The following is a 19,205-nucleotide window of genomic DNA, read 5'->3' as shown; positions in this document are numbered from 1 at the left end:
TTGGCATCCATATAGGCTTACTTATTTTTCTCTGTAGTTGCTTATAAAGATCAGCAGATCTGGCTGCTCTATTTTTAGTAAAGATTGCAGGGAGGGAGGCGGGGAGGGGGAGACTCTGTATGCTATTTTCTTCCTGCATTGTTCAGTACACGGACAGCCGTTTATGGGCCGTCTTGACCCACTATAGTCCCTAATACTTCATCTTCTGTGACGAATAGCCTCATTAGTAAGACATTAAAGGGATTTAGCATCCCAATATTCTGAATTCACCAGCTTGTTCATTTTAAATGGAAGCAGCAGCGTGTGGACAATGAGTAATGTTATCACAGTAGATGTTTTTCAAAACGTTCATGACCTAAACCGACCTCAGCTGGAGATCTATTACCATTAAGTCTGCTTCATTTTAAAACCCACACTGGAAAGGTCATAGAAAGTGAATGTTAAAGAGTCCCAAGGGATGTTGTCCCTGGTCCCTCGGGTTAAGGGTCACTACACCTGCAGGACTAATGTTGCTTCTTTTTCAGTGCATCACTCACGAGCCCATTTTCCACTGGTCAAACACACAAACACACCACTGACATCTGGTTTGTCTGCAATGGAAATTGATATAATCTGCATTTGCTTCCATTTCTACTGCTGAGCCATTTGACACACGGGAGTGAATGCAGATCGTATCAATAGATTCTAGTGTATGGATGTATGAATGGTGTAAACTCCTTTCCATGAAAAACAAGTATTGGCTCCTCAACATGTGAAGCTTTATATGGTCTTTGCTTTTTATTAGAGGTGGGGGGGAAATTGATACAACATATAATTGTGATATTTTGTGTGAGTTGATTCAGACACCAAGTATCGATATTTTAGTTTGCATACAAACAAAACTTTTTGGTAGTAGAATAAGGTTAACAGGCATGTGCATGCATTGTTTTTAGAGATATAACTCGTGATTTACAATCTTTAGAAGTGTGGGATTCAACTTTCTCCCATAGTTTTGTGAAAAGCAAACAAAAATCACAATAAATTGTAATAATGAATTGATACAATAACAAATACATACTGGATCAGCAACCGGATCTTTTGATTGTTATGATGGAATCGAATTTAGAGATTAGAGTATTGTCCCCGTCCCCTACTTTGTATTTTGGAAATTGTTTGGCTATTTTAAATGGGGTCAACTTCTCTCTTTGTTGGTGTGCATGTTTGGAAGGAAGGAGATTTGAAACAGATACCTTAATGTTCTTTATCATTTAGAAACCCTGCTCTTATCTCAGCTGGACAGTGCTGTGGAAGTGTGAGGTATATGTTTATTTGTAATTTGCCTTTTCTAAAACTGGGATGTTAAACAAAAAAAAATCCCTTCCTCAGCAGATGCGATCAGGAAAGTTAATAAGTAATTAGATTACTCAGAGGTTACAGTTTTACAAAGCAGCCAAACATCGGGGAATAATGATGCATGTAATTGTAGGAGCGCTGCCTGCCGTGTCTCCTCGTTGATTGAGCTGTGCTCCGACTCCCTAAAGATGTCACTCTCCCCTCCTCGTGCACTGTAGAGCACAGACTGACAGCTGACAGGCCTTCTGCTACACAGCTGCTTCTCTCCTCTTATCTACAAACCTGTTCGGATTCAGAGTGCCGAGATGGAATGAAACTTGGTTGTCACTGATGTACGCCATTGATGCAAACAGCGTTATCCTGAAGGAGCGGAGGAGTATAGTCTGCACCATCATTGACAGTGCTTTAAAAAACTTCACATATCGGTGGTTCCTACATAATGATTCTCTCGCTCCTGCGACTATATTGCACACAGTGCTGTTATTACTGTGGCCTCTACTTCTGCTATTGTGCCTCATAATTCTGGTATCACCAACACTACATGTGCCACTGCCTTTATTATTACTCTTACTAATACTTCTACAAATGCTACTTTTAGTCGTGTGTCTCACTAGAACTCTTGAGAATGTCTGCACAATTGGGTGAGGACTTTCTCTGGAGGTTGCCGTTCGCATATGAAGAACGCAGCAGGAGTTACTCAGTCAAATGGGCTCACAAATCAAGTCTCAAGAGTGCTCAGGTGAGGAGTGGAGCAGGAAGCAGCACTTAGCTTATACATTTCGCTCCGGGGATCACATGCTTTAGTTTACAGGCATCGTGCCTGTATCACCAGAAGCTCTGGAATCCCGTTGTCTCTCGAAGTTGACATTTTCTCTGGTATCTTCTACATGCACTTGTTACTTTCGGGTTTTGCGTCTGTCATGTGTAAGAAGCGTCATCAACATGCCCAATCACTTGTGTTGAATCCTCTGGAGCATCTGCTGTGGACATTATCCAGAGTTTTTTGAAGGGGACAGGCAGGAGACACTCTGGAGAATGTCCGCAGCAACTGACTCTGACATTTGAGTTCCCACATACAGCCCCTGCCGATAATTTCAGGAGGTTATCCATAGTTCAGTGCATGTCTCTGGTACAACCATACTATTACTGCCTCTTCTACTGTACTACAATTTTGTCAGGAGGCGGAGGTGGCACGAAATCTGATGGGGGTCTCTATGCAGGAAAAACCCTGTATACTATATGTTTTGTGTTACCACTGCTGCTATGAATGCAAACCACCAAATTACTCTGTGGCCTCTGATCCCCTGGAGCCACAAAGGCCCAAGGTGACGTGGGGCTTTTGCTTTGTCATAACTTTACTTGTGTAAATGTGTTTGGTAATACACATGATGAAGGTGCAATATTGGCTGAGATGAGGAGGGCATTTCAGGTACTTTTAAGGCCTGTCTTGTAGTCAGGCCTGTTTTATATTTTTGGTTCATATTGTGTTTACATTGTGCAGTCCCCAAATAAATATGTGTGTGCGTGCGTAGTTTACTGCAGACTGAAACAAAGCAAAACTTAGGGCTCATAAAGTAGCTAATATGGTTAGTGATGATTAGACAGTAGAGTCCCATCTCCTTCAGACCTGTGAGATTTTTGTTGAGCAAATAAAAACAAAACAAAAAGTGTTCATGTAGGATTTTATGATTCATAGTCACAATCGGATTGAGAAAAAAAGGTGTTCCGACCCTTTTACTGCAAGATAAAGTGCAAAGTGTGGAAAGAATAGGGGTCGAAAAGAGCTCACAGCTCATTTTTGTCCTAGAGTCCCCTTTGGCAGGTTTATTAGACCCTGCATGCCTCTAAACTGTCACTGAACTATTTCTATGGCACTTACCTGTCTTTACTCCTCGTGTAAGTGTTACTCTGGTCTCTACTATAATTACTTCTACAACTGTTTCTATTTATGGAGCACTGGTTCAAGCAGAACACTGCCTGACTGATTTACCGGAACGCCCATGTTATTGGCTGACAATTGCATCTCAGAGGTGAGTATTGACTTTGGCTACAATTTTGCCAATGCACGCTGATTTAGTCATTTCTAAGTATTGGCTCTAATAGGCAAGTATTACAGTACATGTCATTTGGCAGACTTATATCAGTGCATTCAACGTCTATGAGGGGCCATTTAGGGGTTCAGTATCTTGCCCAAGGACACTTCGGCATGCAGATGGGGAAGACTGATGATTGAACCGCCGACCTTCTGGTTGGAGGAGGACCACTCTACCCCTCAGCCCCCCCCCACTAATAGCAGTGGAGGCTTTATTACTTCTTTAAATAAGTCAGTTCTAAGTTTATCCAACAGAAGGAGCTACACAATCAGTTAATCTACATTACATTTTTTTATTGACACTAATTATAATGGAACTTATCCTTTGGCAGAAATCTATTGCTAATCCGTCTTTAGTGAAGAAATGTAACCGCCATGTTACTAATGGTTATAAATCAGCCCAAAGATGACAATTACCAACATAAACCACGATGTTCCTCCTGAACAGACGCGTTACAAGCGCTTATAAAAGTAACATTTGCAGTTTGGAACGTAAAACGGCAAATTAAAACTTCTCAGCAGTGCCTCATGGGATATGAGGGGCGTTGCTATATGCTCCCAGCGCGCAGAGTGCTATCCCAGCTGAGCAGACAGTGGTGCGGAGTCGGACTGTGGAGTGGAGCAGTTTGTCTGGCCTATATATATCGTCCCCTAAAAATCCATATCGGTCAGGCTCTACACTGAAGTAGCACGGTGTTTATCACTTCTCAGTATTACTCAAGAAAAGCCTTCATGCCAAGTGCGGTGCTTTAGTGTTATTGAACTTACTTTAAAATGTAATTTCAATTGCTTTATCTACAGTAGATGTGAAACCGCTCCTTTTCTTGAAACAGCCTACGTATGAAAGCCTCTGTAAAGCTTTATGAACACTGCTGCTATTACCCAATAAGATCCGAGGGTCAGATACATGCACTCATTCAGGGACACCTGCCTGATGCCGGGTTAATAAGTTTGACTTTAAAGTCACTTCAGTGCAGAGGCAGAGACCCAAAGAATTATTGTATCTCATTTATACAGCACTTTCTATAAAAGCTTCCACTGTATGAGTCAGGGAAATTCAACCTCCGTTTAAGTCATTCATGTTATTGTGCATGAGTAACGAGGATATTAAGGTTCTAGGTCGTGCTGTTACCTCATTCTGTGATGCTGAGGATAGACGCAACCCTCTACGCAACAGTACTGTGATCAAGTACACATTTAGGTACTTGTACTTTACATTGGTATCGGCATTTACGCAACTTTGTACTTCTATTCCCCGACCATCTCAGAAGGATATATTGTACTTTTTACTCCACTATATTTGTCTGACAGCTTTATTGATTTTACAGACGACGGTGTAAAACACTGGATGTGTTGCATGTTTGTGTTGAATGAACATTTCATTGTTCAGTTTATGTGTTTAGAAAATTCTAAATGAACCCCTTTAAAAAGCCTCTTGGATTAGCTGGAAAATGCATCGAGACAAAGCTCAACACAGGCGATTTTTCTGAGCTTGTGAAAAGTTTACTCTTTAGAGATACATGTTTGTCACAAGATGAAACTACCCAACAGGATATAGCTCAAATTAGTTCAACCTTAAACAGAATTGTAAAATATTTTACTAAGAACTTTTAGTTTTTTTTACTTTTACTACATTTTGCTGATAGTACTAGCCTACTTTTACTTAAATAAGGTTTCGCATAACTTGTATTTATTATAAAGTATTTTATAAGTGTGGAATTAGTACTTTAAGTAAAGCAACTGAATATACTTCTTCCATCACTGATCACAGACAAATTATGCTGGGAGCTACTTTAGAAGGATGAGAGGCTTCGAACACAATAAGAAGTTATTAGTTGAGTTGTTATTAATTCTTTCTTCTGCACCCGAAACCGATGAGTTTAGTCACTTTGTTATATCGAGGTAAACAGTGGCAGCAGCTCTGGAGGTGAGCGCTGATTCATGCCCCTGAATTTCTTAACCAAAATAAACTGTTCGCAGCTTCACTTGAGAAGGAACTGAAATTACGCGCAGTGGAGGACTTGTTCCAAGCAGGAATAAGCAAAGTGTAGATATCGGCCTACTTTAATTATTATTTTGAAGTGATTGTTATATATTGTGAGTAACGAGCCCGACGCTGACGAGCGGCTGTGCGTCTTGGAGAGGGCAGGGACGCAGGAGGCGCGCAACGGCAGCATCCAGCATCAGCGCAGTCTGCTTGGAGCCACCGGTTGAGATCATTCAACACTGTGAAGCGCTGCCTGTCTGAGCGGAGAGTGGCACGGCGACGACACCCCCACCTCCCTGAAATCACCCCCCCAAACAAACGATGGCCACCCTCCTCGCAGCGCACAAGAGCCACGAGAGCTGCGGGTGAGTGGGGCCGAGGATGCTGCGCGCCACGGCCAAAACCCCGGAGCTCCTCTGAGCAGGACTGTGGGTGTGTGCGCGCGTCGGGCTCGCTGCTGCCTCCGGACTGCACTCGCCAACTTCCCCCGCTCTCCATCAAGTCATGTCTGAAACCGAGCGATGGGCAAGTTTGACGACAACGAGAGGATAATCCTCAACGTCGGGGGCACCAGGCACGAAACCTACAAGACCACCCTGAAGACCCTGCCGGGGACGCGCCTGGCGCTGCTCGCCTCCGACTCGGACATCGACTCCGTGCTGGACCAGCTGCAACAAGTCCCCGGCTTCATCGAGTACAACGCGCGGACCAACGAGTACTTCTTCGACCGCCACCCGGGCGTGTTCGCCTACGTGCTCAACTACTACCGCACCGGGAAGCTCCACTGCCCGGCGGATGTGTGCGGACCGCTGTTCGAGGAGGAGCTCTCCTTCTGGGGCATCGATGAGACGGACGTGGAGCCCTGCTGCTGGATGACTTACCGGCAGCACCGGGACGCGGAGGAGGCGCTGGACGTGTTCGAGCTCAACGTGGACAACGGGGACGAGGACGACGAGATAGGGAAGAGGCTCGGCATTGAGGACGTGGACGCCGACGGCAACGTCAACCTGTGGAGGAAGTGGCAGCCGGTGATCTGGAATCTATTCGAGGACCCCTACTCCTCCAGGGCGGCGAGGGTAAGGGCGCACCGCTGCGTCTGGGGCTCACCAACCCAACACAGTAACCCCCCCAGTTCACGCGTCCTCCTTTGAGTTCACAGAAACACCACAGCTCGCACCACACACTACATGTTCCGTTCAACAAGTTATTTACCCCAAATCCTCCATGAAGTGTCCAGAAAGTCACTCCAAGTTAAGTCTTGAATTAGCATTTGTCTAAGGTGAGAGGTCTTGCAGTGGTGTGACATCACTTCTTTCATTTAGTTTGAATTATATTGACTCCTGGTGAAGTAATCTGCCCTAATTTGACTCATTAAAGACCCTTTTTAAGAGCCTGATTTTAGAACAAATGTCTTCACTACCAAAATCTTCAGAATTTCTTTTATTTCATTTGTCCTACGAGCAAACAAGGTGTTAACACTCTGTCAGGGTGGATATTCATAGCAGAGTTGCCTTGTAGGTGTGTGGTCTGTGCCAGAACGGAAGCTATAGCCTACATTTGTTGCAGTCTGATTTAGTTTATTTTAACCGTGCCTCCTAAATCTGTCTTCAAGCAGTTTCCCCACTCGCAGAGACTTTGTTTATTGGGTTGCAGCCCTGGAAATGTCATTTACCTCTCGGCTCTGTACTGAAGCGCTCAAGGTCTGATGAACCTAAAAGAAATGTGTGGGGCTTTATTCTTCTCCAGAATTGGAGCAGCACCATGTGGCATCTGTCGTTTGTTTTTGAACATCTCTGTGTTGTTTATTTCTGGCTGGTGTGCAGTGGGAGAACCATCAGATGCAACCGGTTGAATCACCTTTCATGGTAGATTCCCCCACTGCCACTTATTAAGGACAGGGGCTCTGCTAAACTCGCCTGAGGCTGCTGGTGAATTCTGGGATATGGACAGGAAATCATTACCTCATCGGCAGGCTGACGTATTATAGGAGTGAATGATGTCGTGTTGTGTAAATTAAAATGAATGCAAAACAGCTATCTAAACGCCTTCATTATGTCACAGGTAGTGCGTCATTACAACAGCTGATGCAACCACAAATGTTGTCGCTAAAATGTTGAGATTTATTTCAGGTTTGACTGATGGGAGCTCAATTTAACACCAAGTCACAAAAGGAAGACAACTTATGATTTATGTGCTCTTTCAACAACTAGACGGTCATGGAACTATTAACTATACCAAAAAAGAACCAGTAAGAATTTGACATTTGACTTGCATTTGTACAGGCATATATTTATATATTTAAGTCATGTATCTTAATGTAATTATTTGATTTTGATCTTGTCACTGAAAAAGCCTTCAGAGCCTGACAGGACACTGAAACACTTCACTGAAGGTCAGACTGATAATTAGCAGCGTTTTCAGCGCCAACCATGACACTGCTGCTGAGAGGCATGAGGATGGAAGGCTTCAGCAAACAAACACAGGGTGGCGAGACCGAAAAGTTTGGCCCGGATTAAAATGTTCTACAATACATAGCAGTGTTACCTGGCAACGCACTGTGTTAAATAAGCACACATATCAGTTAGAATACCTTCCAGTGTGCTCCTTCAGCCTGCAAGCATTTAGGGGAAGGAGAAAAATCATTGCTGCTGCGGGGAACTTTTCAAATTTTAGTCTTCATTTGTCTTGATTTGTCCTGGATTAGTTCTAAATATAGTGCCCCATTGATAAAATGTACCTGTATCAGCCAAATAGTTTACCTCTCATAATTTCATTGTTTTTCAATTCTCAAACTAAATTCTGTTTCTTATCTGTTCAATAGTGGAGGTTTCAACCCCTTAGGAGATGAAAAGAGAGAAACAGAACCCGGATTGGTTTTTATTTGTACTGTGATTACATTATTCTTCCTCCTCATTCAGTCTCCAAGTGATTGTTTGAACACGATTGCTTCCTTTTTAAAATGAGTTTAAAGAAAGGAAGCAGTATCTGTGATTTAATTTAACCCTAAATCTATTTAATTGAACTCTAAAGCATAAACAACGCTGACCTGCACTTTAATTGTTCGATCCTTTTAACATTCCCCCAATAATTGCTCACTGAAGAAGGCAGAGCTGCAACACCTGTTCTATCCCCCCATGCTCATGTGTTGCAACAATATAAATGTAAACATCGAATTAATCACAGTCTGAAAACCTTTCATTATATTTATAATACACACCCCAGTTTCCAACAAAGAGGTTTACCTCTGCTTAAAAGAAACACCCCATCAGATAGTTTTTAAATATTGTGACGTAAGACAAACACATATTTAATTGTAGGATTTATTTCCTGAAGAAGTAAGATTTACCCCATTAAAAAAAAGGACAAAACAATTTGAAGATTTTGGTGCAAGTTATGAAAAAACAGACTTGGATAATTCCCAGATTTTTTGTGACCGTTTGGCCCCTTTATTCAATCAATATTTAATTGTTTTCTCTGTCGCCCATCCACATTTTTAAAAGAAAGGGAGGGACTAGTGTGTGTGTGTGTGTGTGTGTGTGTGTGTGTGTGTGTGTGTGTGGGGGGGGGGGGGGGGGGGGGGGGGGGGGGGGGTGTAAGGGTGGTATTGGCTCCTCCTCCTCACAATCCATCAGAAAACTTTCCGACAGGATGAGGGCTGGGATTTGTCTTAATGTGCACGAGGAATGCTGATACAGGACGAGAAGATATACTCCTCAGTCAGAGTGTATTGTTCAACTTATTGTTAACACAGATGAACATAATTCCCACAGCTCATTTAATTAATTCAATTTAAGCTTCTACAAAAGCTTGCGAGATAACCACAGTTTAAAGTCAGTATGTTTAAATGGAGACTAAATGACCGTTAAGTTCAGTTGCTTCCTGTACTTGTCCACTAAATGTCACTGGTTATTTCTTACACTGTTTAGCACTAAACACTAATGTAACAGTTGTGAGTTAGTTCAGCATTCACCCTTGACCCTGACATCACGGGGCCGACGGCATTAGCTGCTAAGTGCTCTTTAACTGCAGAAACGACATTACCCTTAGTGGTGAGTAAAAAAGATGGCTGGAGGGATCGTACACGTCCTCCTAAACACTGATCATTATATGAAAATCAATCAGCATATGCAGAAAGGCTCTAAATCATTATACCACATACTGTATCTGTATAATCCGTTTCAACTTTTTCATCATCAGGTTCCGTTAAGATGTGCAAAACTTTCAGACACAGCAAAGCGTTGGTGCCCTTAGACCTCATTAAATCAATGAGCTGTTCTTCCTGAAAGGTGTTGACGTGAAAAACTCTCATGTCGGTGTGTGTGGCTCCCGCAGGACTGTTACAAGCACGACCAATCATTTCATTCAGACCGAATTAACTGATTCACTGTCGTACCTGTCTCTGCACACCTGTGCTCTTCAGTCGGGTGCAGCGGGGAGGGGGGTGGGATATATCTGTTGCATAATTTCAAAGTGTAGCCTGCTCTTGCCAGCTTTTTCAGGAATGCCAACCCTATCTTTAAACACATAGTGCACTTAAAGTTGGACAAGCAAATACTTCCTCTTTGCAACATTGGTAACAGGATTCATGGGAAATGTGTACTTGTATCCCTCATATCAGTGTGACAGCGACAGAGCACCAGTCCTCTCCATCGCGGTCTCATGTGTTCGCAGCAATTAAGTAACAACTAATTTGATTATTCTCCACATAGGAGCCTCCTAAACAGCACAGTAATTGACATGAGATCATTACTCACTGTCAGCTCAGCTGTCTGAGGCTGTCAGAAAGCTGAAAACCCCAAAGTCTGATCGGTCCCTTTAACCAACTCATCCACGAGTGCTCATGTGCCAGCAGTCAGCGTTAGCAGGCGTGTTTCTCCGGGCTCCCCACGCTATTTCTATTGTTGTAGCCATCCTGTTCTCTCCTCTCTCTCCTCTCTCTCTCTCAATGCTGCCTCTTTAATCTGCATGCAGAGTGTTTTTAAAAGCAGCTGATGGTGTGTTCATTTGTCTGAGCGAAACAGGACGAGGGAGAATTCCTGGTTGATTTTCCTCTGTTTGTGCTTATGTTTCTGAAAAGGGAAAAAGGGTGTGTGTGTGTGTGTGTGTGTGTGTGTAGGTGTTCTACTATGTGTTAATCTGTTTGTTTGTCCCTCTCATGTCTCTGTAGTTGGCCATTGCTGGATTGGATGGTAATAAAAAGAAGAGAAGAAATAACACCCACCACCTTTTTTTCATTTCCCATGTCTGTGCTCTGAGGCAGAGGTTTTGACTGATGCCCAACTTTATAACCCCCCCCCCCCACACCACACCTCACCTTCACCCACGCATCCCCCCTTTCCTCCCATGATCCCATCTGAGACTGCAGCTTGCTTTCTGCCACTTAAGAGGTTAAAAACCCAAACCGTCTGGGTGCCGCCTGCCGCACGCCTGAAGATACCAAAGCCAGGCTGCACGCTCAGCCTGCCTGTTGTCATGGCAACATCATCGCTCATCACCACGGCCTGTTTTCATTGAGATCTGTCCGGTCCGTGAAACTGATTGATTTCAAAAACCTGCTCGACCATGATCCCTTATTGCTCAGTAACCCCTTGTGTGCTAGCTTGTTAGTCTTGAAGCAGTGATGCAAAAAAAAAAAAGGGTGTTGGACCATCACTAACACAACCGATCCATGTGTGCATGTCTCTTTAACTGCTTTCTTACAGCTGTCAGAGGTGATACACGGAGATGTGCTCGAGCATCCTCACTTTTTGTTCCTGTTAAACCGGGTGCTACAGGTGCACGAGGGCCTGCCCAGCTCATCAGAGATCACATCGCGCGGTGTGACGTTGTAGGAGGCCGGGAAATGTGGCAGATTCGCTGCAAATAGACGCCAAAGCCCTGCTGAGTAAAATAGAGTCTGATGTGTAAACAGCGGCAAACCTGACGCTGGGTGGGCGAGCAGGGCAAATGGTGGCCCGGATGCTGGTGGTGACAGCCTGCCACTGGGCGTATTCGTAGCTGCTGCCAATCACATTAATCTGCCCCGCCAATCATGATCCTGCGCTGCTTTGGTTGACTGTAATAGCTCAGTGTAAAGGAAGAGTGTAGAAGGCTGTGGTAATTAATGCTCTAGGGGCAAGTGAGTGCAATATGACTTTTTTCAACATCTGGTGGTGTATTGATTGCTTAGCAATCTGATCACTTGTCTGTTGTGCAGTGTGGTGACTGACATCTTACTTGGAAGTGCACTTTGATCTCTATGGTTAGTTTCTTAGACATATAAGATTTAGAAAAATGCACATCTCTGAGGGGAGGTGGTGAAGCTTCCATTTGGGTGCTGTTATACATTAATGAAGCCTCAAACTCAGCCTCCAGCCTCTGAGGAACTGAGGTGGGGTAGTTGAGTTGAGTTGAGGGCAAAGGGTGGAGAAGCTGTGGAAACCATCATGCTGACTGATGAGATTTAGACATAAGTTATAAAAGTAACCATTATGATCATAATTGTAATTCCAGTCATTTTTAGGCAGCAATTAGTTTCCAATTTAAAGATGAACTAAAATGATCTTCCTCTTTAAAAATGATCAGTTGAATTCACAAGCAACATTTCTCAAGTGTTTTAAAATAAGATAAACGTGTGCATGCCACGTAAAGAGAGTGTTTATGCTTATCGTAATTTTTTTACATTCAAGCCATTATTTTCACATCAGTGATCTTTGGATTTTATCCTGCACTTTAAAATAGCTATAATTAATATAGTCTGTTTTAATACGAGCATGATAAATTAATCATTCGTCACCTTTCTGTCCTTTAATGGTGGTGAGTGAGATGTGGGTGTTTTAAAGGCGTTTCTATATTGTTTTATGGCGAACTGTGAGAGTGGAAATGAGACTTATAGGCCCTGGCCACAGTGAATGAGATTTATAAAACAGAACCATGCCTACATGTGGCTTTATAAAGCTGACTAAAAGAATGCATGTGTGCTTTGTGCATACACAGTTTTATTCAGTAGTCTAGTTTTATGCATCTGGCCCCAGGAAACATGTGGATTCTTTCTTGCTAAATGTCCTGAAGAGAATCTACATTTGCAGTCACTTGGTTATTACAAAACACTCACCTCAAAAGTTGCTCTTTTCAATGGAATAACAACTTAAAGGATCATTTAATTTTTTCTAAAACATTTTGTTACGTTGATAGTTTTTTGCCATGATTCAGGAATAAAAATCTCCAAATACAGCAGCAGTACTAAAAAGAAGTTACACGTAATAACCTATTTACCCCAGAAAATCCCACCAGATAGTACAAAGTTGAGAAGAATGTCAAAAAATAAATATATATGAAAAGCTTTTTGTGAATGGGGAAATAATACCACTTTGTCAGGATTGTATTCTATGAATTGGTGGCATAGATTGGGACAGATATTAATTCATATGATGATGCAGCTATAGCAACCACCACCAACAAAAGCTGATAAAGTGCAGGAAGGTGTTGTCGTGTGCATCCGGAGAAGCAGAGAGGCCTGTTGGATAGATAATGAAGGAGACTCGCTCAGTATGCATGATTGGACCTCTTGCCTTGCAGTTGCTTGCTATATACAGCATCCCACCAGGCCTTGCTCTCTCTGTCTGTCTGTTGGTCTCACTCTTTCACTCCCACACACACACACACACGCACGCACGCGCACACACACACACACGCACACACGCACACACGCACACACGCACACACACACACACACACACACACACACACGCACACACACACACACACACACACACACACACACACACTCCACTGAAATGAAGAACATGCTCACTCTCCCTCTCTCTCTCTTGCAAAGGGACTTTTAAATTATTACACAGTAGATTAAAGTTGCCAGATTTGGCATACATGATGAGGGTGTTGCTCTGAGACCTTAAACTGGGTCTTGATGGCTGATGTCATTCTTTTGTGTGGCCTCTTAAAGTCTTGGCAATAGTTGCAGAATATTCTCAGCACATATATATAAAGTGAGCTTGCAATCGTTTTTAAATTGTTCTACTTCGAAGTGTTTGTCTTTCACACAAATTGTGTTTTTTAGTTTAGTTGGATTATATGTCAAGGAATCATATAGGAGGGATAACGTAGTGACAATGATAAGAGTAATGGATTGCCGGTGATCATATCTATGGAGATCTGTTCATTGTTGATGAAGAAGCAAGCAAACGAAGAACAAGAGCAGCTCGGTTTCTTTCTTTCAACATGCAGCAACTCTGAACACCAGTTGGCATGATGTGCATTTGATTATGAATGAAGCATTTTGAAGCATGAGACAAAAAGTGCATGTCTAACTTTCCACGGTGGCGGCGCCCCTCTTTGTCCTGTTGACGGTCTCTGCAGGTGTTGATTCAACAGAGCATCGGACAAGAGTGATACATTTATTAACCCACTCCCACCCACCGTCTCTCCACAACAACCTGGCGGGGCTTACCAGTGCACATCTGAAAAAAGTAACAGCATAACGGTTAGTCATCAGAGCGTGTTAGGTGTTAAAATGTTTTGTGTGTGTTCTAGAAATGCGAGAGAGAGTGTTTTTTTTCCGGCGTGACAGTCACCTCAAAATGGTGGGTGGTTTTCACAAAATGCATGTGACTTAATGTCAGCCAAACTGGAAGAGATGCATTGCTCATTTTGCAAACACAGACTGATGTCACCGTGAACGGAGATGGTGAGGAGCACTGCCGAAACTGGAACGAATGGAAGAGAAGGAGCCAGGTCCTGTTCTTTGACGTCCGTCTCAGCGGCAGAGCACTGAAAGATACTGGATTACAATGGTTAAGCTTCACAGTGAGAATTGCCCTCAGGAGTGGGAAAGATAAGGGTTATGTGTCTATGCATTTATAAATGTGACGGCTTGCATGCCAAAGGTGTGCTCCTCCCGTCTGCCTTGCACTTCCTGTCGACCACCGGGAGGAGTCCTGGTGTGGCCCATGAGTTCTGTGAGCTGTAACGGATGGGCCATTAGTTTGGGCTGAATGCTGAATAATTAATGCTTCATCCATCCACTCTAAAAGATTGAGCGCTTCCAATTCCAAGGACAATGGATTTACTGAAAGTTCTTTGATCTGACACCATTTGCACAACCCCAAGGCTCGTGCATTAAAAGGTAATTAATAAATCAGTCTTTGAAGCTGATTTGTGTTTCTTGACTCTTTGCCCCCGTCAGCTTTCGTCAAGTTCTCGATCTAAATAAGAACTTAATCTGTGTTAAAACAACCGTTACTATGTTTGAGCCGTTATTCATTTTTTGGGCTCACACTGATATGTTTTCCCCTGATAAAGTTTATATAACTGAGCTGTTAGCAAACAGTTGTGTCAGATCCATCAAATAAAGGGCAACACTAGCATGATTTGAAGTCATGTCAAGTTACCTTGAAGTTCTGTTTGTGTCTCCACCAGCTGCTGGCTGACTTTGTAAGTATGCCGTATGGTGCTGGCCACCTAGTGTATGATTTATGTCCTGCCGGAAATGAAATTGATTGTCCGGGTAAAACAAACATTGAAGTCAAGAAGTTCTTTTTTTTAATGAAAAAAAAAATACAGCATGTACATTTTTTATCAGTCTGCCTCCTTTTGTATATGGTTTGATAATGGTCACTTAGCAACTGAAGGCTGTTGCCGTCTAATAAGCTTCACGGCCTTCAGACCTTTTGTCCTGTAAGCAGTATTGAAGAAGCACTTTCCCACTGCTTAGATTAACTTGTATTTGGTAGGAATGTACCCTCAGAGCCTGCCAGACTTTATAGGCTGCGATCAGGCCACATTTTCCGAGAGGCGCTCATATTATTGTTGTATTATTTATCTGGCAACAGTAACATTTATAGCACAGCGGGCTCTTGGGTGACAGCAGACAGCTCAGCCACCCTCACAGCTTTGATTTGAAAACCTGATCCCAAATAAACACGGTGAGAAACGGCGCTGCCAGACACGGATGAGGATCAGGCTGCAAAGTGAAAATGTCACATCAGCAAAGAGATGACAGGGGCGTGATGTGCACAGTAGGAGTTGTCATCTTGTAATAATGGTGACTAGCTGCGACCTGACCCTCTGTGACAGCTTTGGCTGCGATTGAAGCTGTAAAATGTGTATTTTTTCCCTCTCCCCACACAGTGAGGCATGCATATGGACTGGATGTTGCCTTTTTTTCACGGTGTCATTGTTGGATGCTAATTGCGTATTGGTTACTCTGCCGGGTCAACCCCTGCTCTTTCCGCTGATCATTCGCTCTGGTTCAAAGAGCGAATCTTTAAAGAAGATCCGCTGTTTAATGCAGCCACATCCGAGCGAGCTGGGTTCAATTAGAGGACACGCCGAGCCAAATCAAGACACCAAGACACCAAGGTGGACAGCTGGAGGGACTAAAAGTGCAAAGGGGGTAGATGCAGTTCAAGATAACTCGCTGATGGTCACTATGGTTCAACCACTGTGTCACACTGGAGCATCATAGCTGTGGTTTGATGTGTATTTAGCACTGCTCTACACACTTTGACATAGTGCTGCTCAATTGGGGGGAAAAACAAAACAATGCATGAGATACTTCAAGCGCTAACAAATTTGGACCTCCAGAGTAAAATCCTCTTCTCTCAAGGTGAACATGTTGGTTGCTAAGTTATCACATAGGCATTTTCCACTGCCAGCTGAGTTGGATGTGTTTTGAATTTTTAGTTTGTCGTAGTAATAGCAAGTTTTGTGGCCATGGCAACCACACCACACCAAAGGATTCCTTTGCAGGAGCTGATTTTGCTGGTAACGGAGTATCTAATTATAGCAAAATTAGCAAACCATCTTATAGGTGAAAATGATAAAGTGCTGCTGAATCATTACTCATCTTCAAAAAAGACATTTTGTGTTACAGAGCCCCATTGTTGCCCCAAAACATCTGCAAGTGGTTACCATGATCATTAATGCTGACACATTGAGTTTATTTTGACTTAATCCCAAATACACAGCTGCTGTTCACTTGATCACCAAATATGGATCAATAAACTATGCAAAATAGTTCTCAACAAATGTACTATTTTTCCAGTTTGGATAACATAAAATCTAACAATCTACATTGACCAGTTGTTTCAAAAAAGTAATACCAATTTGTATTATATAAAAAAATACTGTAACCCTATCCTATTGTCTACAAACACATCTATTACACTATCTGATGAAATTTGAGTAGGATTGCAGCAACATATATCGTACTACAGGTCTGTAACAGTAACTAAGGAAGAACTATCTTTGTCTTTTGGCATAACGTTACATCAGTGCATTTTTGCCGTGTTGATATTTTAGGATGAATGACTTTTGTGTTGCGCTACGATAACCAACTGTGAAATAACAGGATATTGATCACATCCTCGAGTAAAAAGTTACCACATTTATTTGTTCTCAATTGTTTTTTCATACTTGACTTGAGCCATTTACTGCAAGTAGCAGACAGTGTGGATCAGAGAGAAACAACACAACAAATTCAAAGCTCTCTAAATGACCTCAGAGACCAGACTCAAGTACTACAGTGTATTTTCTGTGGAACTGTAATTGTAAATGCCGTTAATGTAACTTCTTTCCGAACTGTCAGGGGTCTTTCTGGATGATGATGATGACATATGGTAATGCAGACTCTGCCAGCGTGATATCGACTGCAGTCAGTAACAGAAACCTCCCAGGAGATCGTCTCTTTGAGGGAAAAAAACGGTACTGTGAGAGTCGGTGCATTGCTTCTGCCCTCTGGCAGGAAAACACAGTCAGCCATGAAATGGAGCTCTGGACAATGTTTCTTCTTCATTTTTAAAATCATTTTTATTAAAGTTTTCAACAAGAGTTACCAGATTAGGGCAGATACAGTATATACCACATTATTATAAAGTGTGTACCAATGCAGCATCATTTAAAAAATGAAATGTAGAAGGGCTTCAAAGTGCCAAGACTACAATCGTTAGGAGCCCAGTGATAGTGGCAGATAACAGGCGGCCCCATGCCACTCTACTGAGTGTCTGAAATAGGATCTTGCCTATTTTCCGTTTCTTGAGATGTTCAGGTCCAGTGAAGGCGGGAGGGACACTGGTATAGATGGAAATAAACAAGTTAAGTTGTGGAGTACATTCATTTGTATTGATTTATTTCAAAAGCAAGGGACAATGTGAGAAGGGATCGCTGCAGTAGCAACATTTAAGCCTGATTTAGTACGGTCATGACATTTTTGAAAATGTAATTTGATTTGCTTGTGGCTCCTAAGTAACTGAATTGTGTTTCTTGAATTTGAAATGGTATGTCATGAAGCTCAGGTTAAATGCATCATTGTCAATTAGGAGCAATACACTTTTAGGCACCTTTACTGGCAGAGTAGAGAGAGCGCTGAACAAATGATCCATACAGACCTTCGTAATACTGACAATTAATACTGTGCTTTTGCGAGATCAAGAAGAAACTAGTCGCACAATCAGAGAGAAAAGGTCCTGCAGGGAGTGTGTGCTGAGCATATTAAATAAGAAATACATATCTGATTTATTTTTAATACAAGCGTGACATGCATTCTCTATCCCTAAGAACCCTTCGGAACCTGAGCTGTGGTGCGGGGCTGATTTACAACTGTGTCTTTGGTTTCAACTGGAAGTGAGGAATCTCTTTAGGGAGGACGTTCAATGGTCAGAAGCAAAGTAATGTATTTTTTGTTGACATCTTGAGGTATTACCCTACCTCAAATGTTAGCTTAAAGGGCCTATATTGCTGATTCCACTCCAAAACTGTCTAAATATTACTCTAAATAACAGCGTTCAGACTAGGAATCATATTTCTTAAGAAAAACAATTAATGTCCTGCTCTCTTGAAAGGGCTTCACTGAAGTGAAAGCTGGCTGACCCCATCCCTCAGTGCAGCGCAGGAGTCTTTGTCTGTCTGAGTCTTCTTCCATGGTTCACTGATACCGACCTGGCAGAACCAATCCTATTAGTAATTCTCTGCTGGATTCCGGCTCATGGGGACCCAGAGGAGCCCTCCACTCTTGCAGCTTCCTCCTCTGCACTGGGCTATAGCAGACAGGAGAGAATATTCACGCTCAGGTGCATTTGCTCTTCTCTAAAAACCACCAGGGGTTTGCTTGTACAAAGAAGGAAGAGGTGAAAGGCCCCACGCCTGAGGAGATTTCTCTCTTCTCACTGTATGCGTGCTGCAACCCTCGACTTGAGGCAGACAGGCATTTTACCTCACATTTGTATCCACAGTGGTTGATGGCAAAGCTTCATAGAACACGATGTATCATGTCTCCAACCATTTGCATCAGAGAAATTTTAGCTCTCACAAACCAAGGATCCAAAATTCCTGTACACTTCACATCGGTCAGGTGTAAAGTTGAAACCTGAATTAAACCTCTCTCTCAAGCTCAGGTCTACTTCTGTAAATAACTGCAGATTTCTCACGATTGATTGTAACTTCCCATTTTCTATGAGTTAAGAAATGTTTCCTTGAAAATGATATAGGATTTACCTATTGCCATTGCATGCTCAACAGGTTTCAATCTAGCATATATATACAAACTGTATGCAGGTCCCGTGGCTCATACTGAGAATTGTTGCGATGCCAACTCCTAGGCTGCACAAGCGGATGTGTTTTCATGAAATTGAGGGGAAAATCAAAGAGAGCTGTTAGGTGGACAGAAATACTTTGCCATTTTGGTTTGTATTGAATGATTTTACGATGCCGTCAGTGTAAGAGGAGCGTTCCATATTGTTACACATTTTTTGATCAATCTCACAGCCTTCTGCATAAATTCACGTTAGTTCATGCAAATCA

General features: G+C 42.6%; 1 protein-coding gene across 5 annotated transcripts in view; it reads left to right on the top strand.

Moving 5' to 3' along the window:
- Positions 1 to 5,568: 5,568 nt before the first annotated feature.
- kcnc2 (potassium voltage-gated channel, Shaw-related subfamily, member 2) overlaps positions 5,569 to 19,205 on the top strand; it is a 75,166-nt gene continuing 61,529 nt past the window's right edge. For all 5 annotated transcript variants that reach the window (XM_034578364.1, XM_034578362.1, XM_034578361.1 and 2 more), the window contains exon 1: positions 5,569 to 6,487. In XM_034578364.1, coding sequence (XP_034434255.1) covers positions 5,933 to 6,487 — 555 coding nt within the window. In that variant the 5' untranslated portion in view covers positions 5,569 to 5,932. The remainder of the gene's footprint in view (positions 6,488 to 19,205) is intronic.

The sequence above is a fragment of the Hippoglossus hippoglossus genome, chromosome 23 (genome assembly GCF_009819705.1).
Source record: "Hippoglossus hippoglossus isolate fHipHip1 chromosome 23, fHipHip1.pri, whole genome shotgun sequence".
Lineage (NCBI taxonomy): Eukaryota > Metazoa > Chordata > Actinopteri > Pleuronectiformes > Pleuronectidae > Hippoglossus > Hippoglossus hippoglossus.
Note: the sequence above shows the minus strand (reverse complement) of the source record. Positions and strands in the feature narration are given on the sequence as shown.